General features: G+C 39.4%; 2 protein-coding genes across 3 annotated transcripts in view; one reads left to right on the forward strand and one right to left on the reverse strand.

Annotated features, from left to right (window-relative positions):
- Positions 1–999: 999 nt before the first annotated feature.
- odc1 (ornithine decarboxylase 1) lies at positions 1000–7228 on the forward strand. The gene is made up of 11 exons (XM_080414935.1): positions 1000–1161; positions 3059–3200; positions 3805–3932; positions 4033–4206; positions 4393–4565; positions 4685–4901; positions 5022–5105; positions 5235–5391; positions 5503–5618; positions 5729–5943; positions 6143–7228. The coding sequence occupies exons 3-11, from the start codon at positions 3843–3845 to the stop codon at positions 6279–6281; spliced, it is 1365 nt and encodes a 454-aa protein (XP_080271061.1). The 5' UTR covers positions 1000–1161; positions 3059–3200; positions 3805–3842; the 3' UTR covers positions 6282–7228.
- Positions 7229–10862: 3634 nt separating this feature from the next.
- The window catches only part of LOC308075215 (G-protein coupled receptor family C group 6 member A-like), a 5865-nt gene continuing 4454 nt past the window's right edge, over positions 10863–12273 (reverse strand). For both annotated transcript variants that reach the window (XM_080414917.1, XM_080414916.1), the window contains one exon: positions 10863–12273. This exon is cut by the window's right edge. In XM_080414917.1, coding sequence (XP_080271043.1) covers positions 11872–12273 — 402 coding nt within the window. In that variant the 3' untranslated portion in view covers positions 10863–11871.

Raw genomic sequence — 12273 nt, forward strand, 5'->3', positions numbered from 1 at the left:
GGTTACCTTTCATTCATCAAATTGTAATATTTCAAACTACACTTTCATCCCTTCTGTATTCTTTCTTACACTTTATGTGCATGAGGCTATGACTGTAGAGAGATGTCACTGTAAAAGGTATTGCTGCAAAATAGAATGCAGCTGCAGAGTGTAAAGCAGCAGTGCATGCATGTAATGACTGGCCTTCTTGAGTACAGAATATAATGAGCACTGCAATTTACCATTCAAAAGACAGTATAAAACTATCTAAAAAAAATCCAGTTTTAGTCTTCTCACTAAAACTGTTTCTGCTACAGGGGTGGGAAGCGCTTTCTCTTGCACTAACTAAACGTGAGGCAGTTATCTCTGTCTCTCTGTCTGCCTGTCTGTCCCTCTCTTGTCCAATGGTGAAAAAAGTACATTTTTTTTACATTAGTAAAAGAATCAATACTGCAATGTAAAAGTCCGGTAATAAAAATGTACTTGAGTGAAAGTACAAAAGTATTGGCATCAAAATGTACTTAAAGTACCAAAAGGACAAAGTACTCATTGTGCAGAATGTCCCATTTCACAAGTTTTCAAATGTATAAAATATATAAAAAATATTTTGAAAGCTCACAATGCACATTGTGAGCTTGTAGATCGGCTATTTTTAAATGGCCGAAATGTATATAGGGCTGAAAATGTATGTTTTATAATAATAATCATAATCTACAAAGTAACTAGTTACTAAAGTGGAGTAAAGGTATAATATCTGCCTCTGAAATGTAGTGGAGTAGAAGTAAAAGTACTGAAAATTGGAAATAGTAAGTTTAAAAAAAACTCAAAATGTGAGTAAATGTACTTGTTACTGTCCACCACTGGGCAGTTCTCTGAAGTAAAGCAGGCACCATGTGATTCGGTGACAAGCCTAAACCGGTTCATACGTAGACGGGAGGCCGGTTTCAGCTGGCTGACGTCGCCATGGCAACCAGATCGCTATAAATGCAGCCTTGGTCTTTTCATCAGCCTCCACTACTCTCCAGTTTTGAGCCCACAGACAGCTCATCAGACAAGCTCACACACACAGCCAGCCATCAGATCCACTCTCTGCGGTGCCCACAGGATCAACTGGATCACTTTTGTTTTATTAACCCCAGAATTCTAGTCTAATGGACAAACTCTTTGTAAATGCTTTTTAAGGTAAGATCTGACTCTTATAATTTAGTCATGTTTATTTCGAATATGTTAATACAAACAGAAACATTTTTTTTTGCACTTTCGAAATCACAAAGAAAATTGTAAAATGAATATCAGATTATAATATAGCAAAAAAAAATAGAAACGAGGAAAAATAGAGAAAGTAATTAATCAAGTCATTCGTACATTTATTTTACTTTATAGTGTTAAGACTGCTTGCTAATTTACGTTGTCGCTTATGGGCAAAGGTAACACTGTGATGCAATGATCGGATGAAAGAATTGAATGTGTGTCTTATAATGTATGTTATAAAACCTTTATAGCTGTAACATAACGGGTGGTCTTGAGACGTGGCTCATCAGCCGATCTAGGGCGGTGCACCAAGGGAGAAAACGTGTCTTTCGTAGTTCTGTCTGGCATTAATTGGCTGTTAATCGTCAGATAATAAGTTATAATGGTTTTATTTAATAATGGTTTTGTGTCCGTTATGCACAATGTCTTAAATCGTTCACTAGTCTGTTTCAAGCCAAAAAGCTCATGCCGCCAGTGTTGCCAGGTTTTGCGAGAGAAACAAGCAACGAGGTCTAGGAAAACAAGCGCAAAAGAAGCGACTAGGCTACGGCAATTTTCTAAAATAAATTTTGAAGAACATTTTTAAAATGTGGAATATCTTTGAAACATTTTAACAGAAATCTTGTATTAGGGTCCCTGGCATAAAATGTTTTCAGTTTGGGGTCCGCAGACAAATGCATATTAATTTGGGGGTCCTTGACTTGAAAATGTTTGAGAAACACTGGTTTAAAAAACATTAGGAAGCAAGACCAAATAAGCAACTGCACTTAAGAAACAATATTTACAAGCAACTTTACTTTACAGAAACACAAGCCCAGAGTCGCTTATAATAAGCCGACATGGCAACACTGCACGCCGCATGGCGCCCCGAGAGAGAGCTCTTCTTACCGGAACCGGCATATTAACGCGCGTCATTGCATGCTTGCGTCATTAAGGTCGCTCCATTGGTTCCTTCTCGCGTCAATCATCTCGTGCTGTAGGCGGATCCGGTTTCCATTGGACTGAATCGTAGCAGGGGGCGGTGCTTTCATCATTACAGGGCATTACTCTTACTCTACATTCTAAGTACATTCATTCATTTGACCAATGAGTCATGACGAGTACATTCTCAACGTTTGAGTCATCGATTTCTTTTATTTATTGAGTAACCGCCCTACTTTTGGCCTGTGGAGAATATTACATTCTTTGATTTACAATATTTCATTAAAACATTTTTTTTGAAAAAGACAAAAGAAATGCTGCATAAATGCGTGTGGCAAGCCATTATATCAATTTGAAAAGCTGTATCTTCTGTCAATGATACAAAATACTATGTTATGTGAAGTAATTCTTACCAGACTTATTTGGACTGTCAGTCTCTTTGACCTGAATCAATGTGTTAGAACGGTGGTTCTCAAAGTGGGGTCTGGGGACCCCCAGTGGTCCTTGAGGGAGTTCCAGGGGGTCCCCAGCTAAATGATAGATAGTTCTGAACCAAATACACTCTCAGAGTTAAATTAACATTGATTTTACAAAAAAAAAAATGGGGTCCCAGAGATAGAAAGGCCATTACATGGGGTCCGTAGCCCTAATGCATGTCAAACCGGTGGTCCTTGAAATTAAAATGGAGAATCACTTCATTAGAAGAACAGGGGTGCAGCCATTCAATGTGTGTAAGAGTGCATGAGGTGATTCATCAATCAATAATCCGATTTTAGTTTCAAGCTCAGAACTTTTTTGCTTTGGTGACATAAAGAGAGTGCTCAAATATGTTTTAATGACCAACGTTTTTTTGTGGTATTGTAGATTTAAGAGTCTAAACAATGAACACTTGTGCTTTTGCTTTCAGAATAATCGCTTTAGGAAAGCACACACTGGCTACTCTTCAGGCCCTGGCCTCGAGAATTATCTGAAAGGGTTCAACTTTACTGGCGAACCGCCCTGGCTGCTCTGCACCTGATAAGAGCTGAAGTGATCTCTTTACTATCAAAGTGAGTAGCATACAGTGGTGGACAGTAACAGTAACAAAGTCCATTTTCTTGGAGTACTGTACTTAACCCATTAAGACTACTGTACTTAACGCATTGCAGCCACAAAAAACAGTAGTTCTCACACTTTAAAGATGTTCAAAAATAGCAGATGTATGAGTTTGTAGATCTGCTATTTTTTTAATAGCCAAAGCTAAAATCTAAAATGACACAGATGCTTTCCCGGTTTTAATGGGTTTTAAGTAATAAAAAAAAAGTAGTATCTGTACTTTATTTGAGTATGTGTATCACTGGATACTCAAGACTTTCACTCCACTACATTTCAAAGACAGATATTGTATTTCTGACTCCACTACATTTCTAGGGAGGGAAAAAGTACATTATGAACAAACCACTTAAGCCCTATTTCAAATATAGTGAAAATAGACAGACAAATGCATAGCAAAATATTGAATAACAGATTTTTACTTGTAACAGAGTATTTCTACATTGTGGTATAGCTACTTTTCCTTAAGTAAGAAATCTGAGTACTTCTTCCACCAGTGCAAAATACAGTGTTCTCAGAAGTCAATGTTATCTCAACATGCATATTCTTTCTCTATTCCAGTTTCCTTTAGAGACCAATCAAAAGGTTGTACTGTGACCATGAACACACTCACTGACTTTGCATTCCTGGAGGAGGGCTTCTCTGCCCGGGACATCGTCGAGCAGAAGATAAACGAGACATCGATGTCGGTAAGCCAACTTCCCCGCTGCGCTGTGGTTCCTATTATTATACCTGGTTGTTGGTGTTTGGAAGTCTCAGCGTTAAATCGATATATCCTGTTTCCTCCAGGATGACAGAGATGCCTTCTACATCTGCGACTTGGGAGACGTGGTGAAGAAGCACCTGCGCTGGGCGAGGGCCATGCCTCGGATCACCCCTTTCTACGCCGTCAAATGCAACGACAGCCGGACTGTGGTTTCGACGCTGGCCTGCCTGGGGGCTGGCTTTGACTGTGCCAGCAAGGTGTGTTTGGAAGACACTTGGTTGTACTGTAGATATTCCTTTAATGTGTCTGTTTGAACAGTTGGTAATACAAATTAATTTCATTCCCAACAGCAATTAACATCAGTAATATGCATGGATCTAAATGTTCATGTCACAGTGGAACATGGCGCTTATCTTTTTGATGTTCATTTTGTAACCATGCAGACGGAGATACAGCTGGTCCAGTCTCTGGGAGTGGATCCAAGTAGGATCATCTATGCCAACCCCTGCAAGCAGGTCTCTCAGATCAAGTATGCCTCTGCCCACGGGGTCCAGATGATGACCTTTGACAGTGAAGTGGAGCTCATGAAAGTGGCCCGCCATCACGAAAATGCCAAGTAAGGGCTCCTTTTAAACCCACAGTCATTATTGATAAAACATTTTGTTATTATAAAACTTTACATCAGATTTTTTTTTTACACAAAGTACTCTAATTTGCATTTGTCTTGGTGTTCAGGCTGGTGCTGCGTATTGCCACGGATGATTCCAAGGCAGTGTGCCGTCTGAGTGTGAAGTTCGGAGCCCAACTCAAGGCATGTCGGGGTCTGCTGGAGCGGGCCAAGGAGCTGGGACTGGATGTGATTGGCGTCAGCTTCCATGTTGGCAGTGGCTGCACTGACCCCGAGACCTACACCCAGGCCATCTCTGATGCCCGCTGTGTCTTCGACATGGGGGTGAGTAGGGGACAAGTGCTATTAGTGAAGTGATCATGATGCATATGGGAAGTGTCCTGTGATAGAGCTATTGTGAATAGAGCAGTAAGTGAACTTGTATGAATCCTCTGTCATCTCTAGGCTGAGCTGGGATACAACATGACCCTCCTGGACATCGGCGGCGGATTCCCTGGTTCAGATGACACCAAGCTAAAGTTTGAAGAGGTACTATTTCTATGCATTTCATCAATGAGCATCAGATAAGCTAAAAGTGTAATGTACTTTCACTTGTTTAAAGACTTGTCGTGTTTTATTCAACCCTGGATGTTTTCCCCCCTCTTTTGTCATTGCCAGATCGCAGCTGTGATCAACCCTGCTGTGGACAAGTATTTCCCAGCTGACGGTGGCGTGAGAGTCATGGCTGAGCCAGGTCGCTACTACGTGGCCTCTGCTTACACACTGGCAGTCAACATCATCGCCAAGAAAGTTAACATGAACGATGGCTCTGATGGTAAGAGTGTTGAATTATAGGAAAGATTCCTCTTATTCACACTGAAAATTCAAGTAGTTTATTGGTGACACTTCCTGGTGGTAACGGGGGTTATTGATGTCTTCTTCACAGAGGAAGACGATTGGACCAGTGACAGGACCCTGATGTACTACGTCAACGACGGCGTGTACGGCTCCTTCAACTGTATCCTCTATGATCATGCCCACCCTACGCCAACCTTGCACAAGGTAAGTTCAAATGAACCACATCAACATGAACGGATTCATTCTTTGCGAGTGGCTCATAGCAAGTTAAACTACAAGCTAACACTGACTGAACCTTTATGTTTTTTCAACAGAAGCCAAAGCCGGATGAGGTTATGTACCCCTGCAGTATCTGGGGCCCAACATGTGACGGTCTGGACCGCATTGCAGAGCTGTGCAGCCTGCCTGACATGCAGGTGGGCGACTGGCTCCTGTTCGAGAACATGGGTGCCTACACTGTGGCCGCTGCCTCTACCTTCAATGGCTTCCAGAGGCCTGACATTCACTATGTCATGTCCCGACCTGCCTGGTGAGTACAACACATCATCGGTTTGACTCCTCTGTATTCTTTTTCTTCTTGGTAAAGACTTAAATGAGGGATGTATTAATATCATCCATTTGTGTCTGCTTTCCAATAAACCATGTCATAATATTAGTTGAGCTTCCATGTTTGATCTGCACCACATCTTTCTATAGCTTCTAAATCCTTCTGTGTTGCTTTTCTCCAGGCAACGCGTTCAGCAGATCAGTGCACAGGGCATGCCCACGCCCGTGGAAGACTCTTGCCCGGCCGGAGTGCCAGCCTGCTGTGGCAGAGAGAGCGGCTTGGAGATCCCTGCCAAGCCATGCCAGACCCGTGTGGTTTAAATATAAACGCACAGCACCGCTTTCCAGATGCATCATCCTGTGTCAATAATAATTGTTTTTTTTGTGTGTTTGTTTTAATGTAAACGCAACATTGAAAGGCCAGTTACTTGACGAGAGAATGGGAGGGACATGTTAGCGCACAAATCTCACTGTTCTGTATAGAAGCTGGAGCTTGACCCTCCCCCCACTGAAATGAGGCGAAAATCGCTCTCTGAGCATCTCTGTGGGTTAGAGGCAGACTGTTTACAGGGCAGCTATTAATTTAAAGTTATTGTTGATTTGGAGTCCTGATATTGGCACTGGAGCACCGATCGATGTTGAATCTCCTTTGTGAAACTGCGTGAAAGAAAGAAGCACTTGCTGCTGTACCTTGCAGCATTAAGCCTTACTTTTTCATCCACAAAAGTGTTAAAGCAACTACAGTGTTCCTTCAACATAAATCCAGTGAACGTCCTAGTCGTTTTTTTTTTGTGTGTGACAGGGACAGCCAAAATACTCCTTATACAGCATAATGTCGCAACTAATCGAATATGTGTTACAAACATCACCGCCACCGCCCTGTTACAGCTGATTCCATATCCCTATCTCACAACTCACTATGAGATGGTTAGAGTGGTGATTTATTTCCTCAGGAATGGCTGCTACATGTATATTTATATCTTGTTCCATGACCTCCACTTCTGTACAGAACCCCTTAACATGAAAGATAGGGACTCAACAAGCAGACTGTCCCTCTCCTCTTCTCACTTTTCTGTATTTTATATCTTATGAAACTTGTTGTAGTACGCGGTAAGCCTGTTTATGATATTAATAATGGGAAAGAATATTAACGATACACTTAAAAATTGATATGAAAGAGGATTGGATTGCACATTTGTATCGCTTTCCTATGGAAACTTTTTTAATTTTTGTATTTTAATAAATAAAAGCATTAGGTGCAGAGCCAACTTGTGATCATTGGTCAAGATCTTTGAAGTGAAAATGCATCTCTCTTTCTCTCTCTCTCTCTCTCTATATATATATATATATATATATACACACACACACACACACACACACACACACACACACACACACACACACACACATGCATACAATATATACATTATTATATATGTTATATAAACCATATTATATTATTGTTGCAAATGTATAATTTTGTAAAGAACCACAACAATCAGCAAAAGGAGACACGAAATAAAAGAAAAAACACACAAAACCTCCCCCAACCCCGGAATGATACAGTGATGTTTTATGTTATGTAACTATAGTAATGATCCTCAATCAACAAAACAACTATCTAAAAACAGCAGGCCTCATCAATTAACAAATATGGGAACACTCTGTTTGTCAGATGATTTAGCAAAGGGAGAGATGAGAGTCCACAAAATATATATATATATATTTTAAAGTAATGGCATATGCCAGCTGCACTGGCAGATAAAGCTATGTAACTGACAAAATGTATCATTCACAGATGGTTTCAACTTGATCATTGCACCACCTAGTGTATTTGGTGAAGAAGTGCAAGCAACTGGATTGTGGCACAGTGTTGCTGACTCAAGGAACACTTTATTTAAACACAATTTCGTACAGAGTAAGTTACAGAGTATGCATTCAAGCTGGCAGAGTAGATTATCAACTTAATAGCTTAATTTCTCTGGTTAGGCTCTTGATAAGCAGTTAAAGCTTGGAGTTTTCAAAAGAACCTGAAACACTACCTTGTGTCAGTCAGGTTCAGGTAATACTGAGGGGAAGTTCCAGTGTCTGACCTTTTGGTGACTGGTGATCAAGCCACAAATCAGACATAGCTGAACATATTTCTAGCTTTATGTTTCAGAGATAATTCTCTTTTTCTTTTCTTTTTTTTTAAAACTAGTATGTGTATGTGTTTTATGAAATATAACTGCACAACAATGCCATAGACATTTTAAATGTTTAATACAATTAATTACGTACATTTTGACCAATTTCTCTGTAGTTTAGTCATCTCTGGAACATTTTTATAATTAAAAAAATTAAAAAATATTCTCAGAATCAAAGAAAGTAGGCTACTGTAAGTAAGTAGCCTACTTGTAAACAGTAATCAATGAATCAAATAAATCTACTGCTTTGATTTATACAACATACAGTATTATATATGAATAGTTACAAACAACGCTAAGCACATGAATGAATTACAACAATTAAGAGATACATTATACATATACATTATCATTTTTAACAGTTCTTTTTTTAAAACAAGTACTTTTAAGATGATTATGTATAACAACGTGTTAGTGGCAAGCAGTCGAATTCCACACTCGTCCCAGTCGCATTCCTCATTTGTATGACGAATCTGATGTTTTGATTGATTGATTTATTTAGAAGGTTGCAGAGAAAAAGCACATGGAAGTACAGTTTACAATACAAAGTCAAATAAAATGGATCGCTCATGAAAGCCGCAATGGCTTGTTTCAAATTAGATCCCTACATACTCAATTCATGTTTACACTGGAAGTGTTTTGAAAAGTAATTACATTTGAGATAAAATGTGTTTTGGAATTAATGAGGACACTGGATTATGATACGTGACACATTGTGTATATTTGGCTTCTTTTTGTGGCTCCGGAGTAAAAGACAATAGTACTTCGGTTTGTTTTATTGTCTCAGCAGCAGATTGAACCGGAAACACATGTGAAGGTGTCATGTGTCAACGGTTCAAATCTGCCGCTGAGCCAATCAAATGAGGCTGCAGGATACTGAACCAGAAAAGTAAATAGGCCCATGCACCTTCTGGAAACCTGGGACTGTATACAGTTAGGCACAGAGCTATCAGTCAGTCAGTCAGTCAGTCAGCAACATTTACATGTATAGGGCTGGCCTGTGGGTCCATCCAACAGCAATACATTCGGTGTCACAAGTCACAAGTCCTGAGCTTGTTAGAATATAGTTCCTGTTTTAGCTGCAAATGAATGAATTGGAGAACCAAAGAGAGAATGCCTCCAGGTGACCTATGTTTCCCTTAATTTACACGTGTGTCATTATGATGTAAATATACTCATTAGCTTCTAAAAAATCTAAGTCACTTTTGTTCTCAGCTATGGTTAGTAACACACCTGAGGTACTGAGGTACTTATGACAGAGCAAGGAGTCGGGACACAGCGATTGACACCTCTGAAGTCTTCTCACCAATCACTATTTTAACGTGTGGATTCGATAGATCAAGCAACAAACTGTCATCAGGTCTGCTAAACAGCAGGAGGAGGGTATGTCTGATGACATTTGTCACATCTCCACAAGTGTCATATATTTTATATACAATTGTCACATTAGGCAACACGTTTGGCATTTGCTGGTTTATTTCTTATATAGCAAAGATCATCACTTGAGCTCTGAGGAACATCTGTAAATTGTAACTGCAATAGAGAGTGAACAGTAAAATCCTCAGGGTTAGTTTAACTCTGAGAGTGCACAAATGGAACCAAATGGACCATTACCCATTTGTAATTTTTAGAGTTAAATGAACACTCAGGATTTTACAGTATACACAACAGTAAGTTGAAGTCCCTTTGTTCAAACAATCCAACTACTTGTTGTCAAAATGTACTCACTTATAGCAGGGACCAGGCCAAGGCTCTTCGGTTTCATTATATAGTTCCAGAATTAATAGGGGAAAATCCTCCAATGATTATGTCCCCAGGAGCAGACTCATTTGTTGAACATGAGGAAAGTGGACACAAGACACTTACAAATAGTAACGGCCACATTATGCACACAAGTTTGTACCACACCTTATAGTACCACAAACTTGTGCTAATATATCCATGCCTTAGTCTCAGTGAAGGGCTTCTGGGTAAGAGCTATAACATCAAGACGACGTCAGATATTACTAATAATAAATGTGATTTTTGCATTAGCAGATATCTGCAGAATAATGCACTTTGCCCTTCTTGAAGCCTTGGCTCTCTATAGCTTTTTTTTATGACAAAGGAACAATACATTCCAAAAAGTGGGCATACACATGCAAATGTATATAAATAGTGTGTGTTGCTGAACATCAGACTTCCCTGGAAACAGAAACTGGCATAATGTTGGTTCAGTATTGCAGTGGTTCTCAACAAAATGAGTCAATATAGCATCAGTTTTGCTGCTGTTACTGCTACTATATGCTACGGCTATTCAAAGATAGTAGATCTACAAACTCTCACAACATGTCGCGAAGCGACCCGTTGTGAGCTTGATCTGCTATTTGACAATTCTTTTAAAATCTTGAAAAAAAATGAAAAAAAATGGAATCATTTTGAATCAACTAATTTAGCTGGGGACCCTCTGTAACCCCTTCAAGGCCCCTTCAGACCCCACTTTGAGAACCACTTATGGGAACAGTTTCAATATGCCATGGCTTAGACTTGACACCTACCGTACTAAGCTGTTTTATGTCAGGTACTGAGGGGAAATTCCAGTGACTGACCTTGTGATCAAGCCACAACACAGACATAACTGGAAAGATTTCTAAGGGGAACAAAATGTTTCTTTAAACTAGGTATTTTTGTGTGTTGTATAAAACATTACTGCACACCAATGCCGTCGACATTATTTCAAATGTTTATTAAAAACAATTCCACACATTTTTGCACAGTTCTCAGCAGTTTAGTAGGCTTTCACAATATGTCACAATATGACAAAAAAAACTAAACAAACAACCCAAAACAAAAATAATAATATACGAAATTATAATATATTCAGTATCAAACTAAAATCTATTGTATTGCTTTGATTTAGATTAATTGATTACAAACTACCCTAGGCACACAGATCAAATTAATCAAAACAATTACAAAATAATATTAGATAGAATAATCAAATAATAATAATATAATATACATCATAATATATGTTGCTGATGCATCTCCAAGGCCATCACATGTAATTACGTGTAATTATGTGACTGAACACATTCTGGGAAGTTCAAAAGAGTGTATTTAAGATCATTATTATACACAGAACATGCTGTTAGTGGCAGCAGTACACCATATCAGCAGTAGAGGCATTAGTATTTGATACAAGCTTTGGATATCATTATCACAACAGATGTCATATACAACACTAAGCACATATCACAATAAACAACACTAGGTCAAAACCAAGTATATGGTTGGACCACAATGGAAATATGTTTTTTCGTAAAAAAAATAATAACTTAATTGTGTTTTCCTTGACATTTTCAGTGAATATGTATTTGTCGCAGTGTATGACCTGTTATATGTATATCATTCTAATCACACATGAGGGCTTTTAAATTAATCAAGTTTGACCAAGTGCATGGCATATATCTCACCTAAAATTGAATCAAAAACTGTCAGTCAGTCAGTAAGCCAGCCAGCCAGCAAGGCGGTCGGTCGGTCGGTCGGTCGGTCGATCGGCCGGTCGGCCGGCCGGCCGGTCGCTCCTCTGGCTGGCCTGCGGGCGGGTCCATTCAACAACACAAACATCAGTGCCACAACTCACAAATCAATGCAATTCTACAAAAGTGAATCCACTCTAGAAAATGTTGCATTCTGCTCATTTCTGAATGGACCATGTTGTGATTTGTATTCTGAAAAAATGTCTATGATTTCATCATAGACATGCCTTTCAGTTCATAATGCTTTCTGATGTAATTAACGATGGCAGTCTCATCATTCAGCTCCTTCCTGAACTTGATGATGTAACACTTGGGGATAAAGCGGCAGCCAAGAATGCTGTAGCTGGAGACGAGGATGGCAGCAGCTTCTATGGCCCGTAGGTATTTATTGTTCACATAGATGTATATGGGAATGAAAAGGATCCATACCACTAGAAACAGCGACATGCTCATAGTGATAAAGCTGGCATTTTTATACAGATCAGGCAGCCGCTTCCCCTTGAATGCTAGCAGGAAACAGACCAAGGCCAGCAGAGCAATGTAGCCCAACATGCAGATTAAAAAGGTATTGGAGCCATTGGAGCCGTTGGAACACTGTTCCAGGAT

This window comes from Gymnoscopelus braueri (assembly GCF_963280865.1).
Source record: "Gymnoscopelus braueri genome assembly, chromosome: 19".
Taxonomy (NCBI): Eukaryota; Metazoa; Chordata; class Actinopteri; order Myctophiformes; family Myctophidae; genus Gymnoscopelus; species Gymnoscopelus braueri.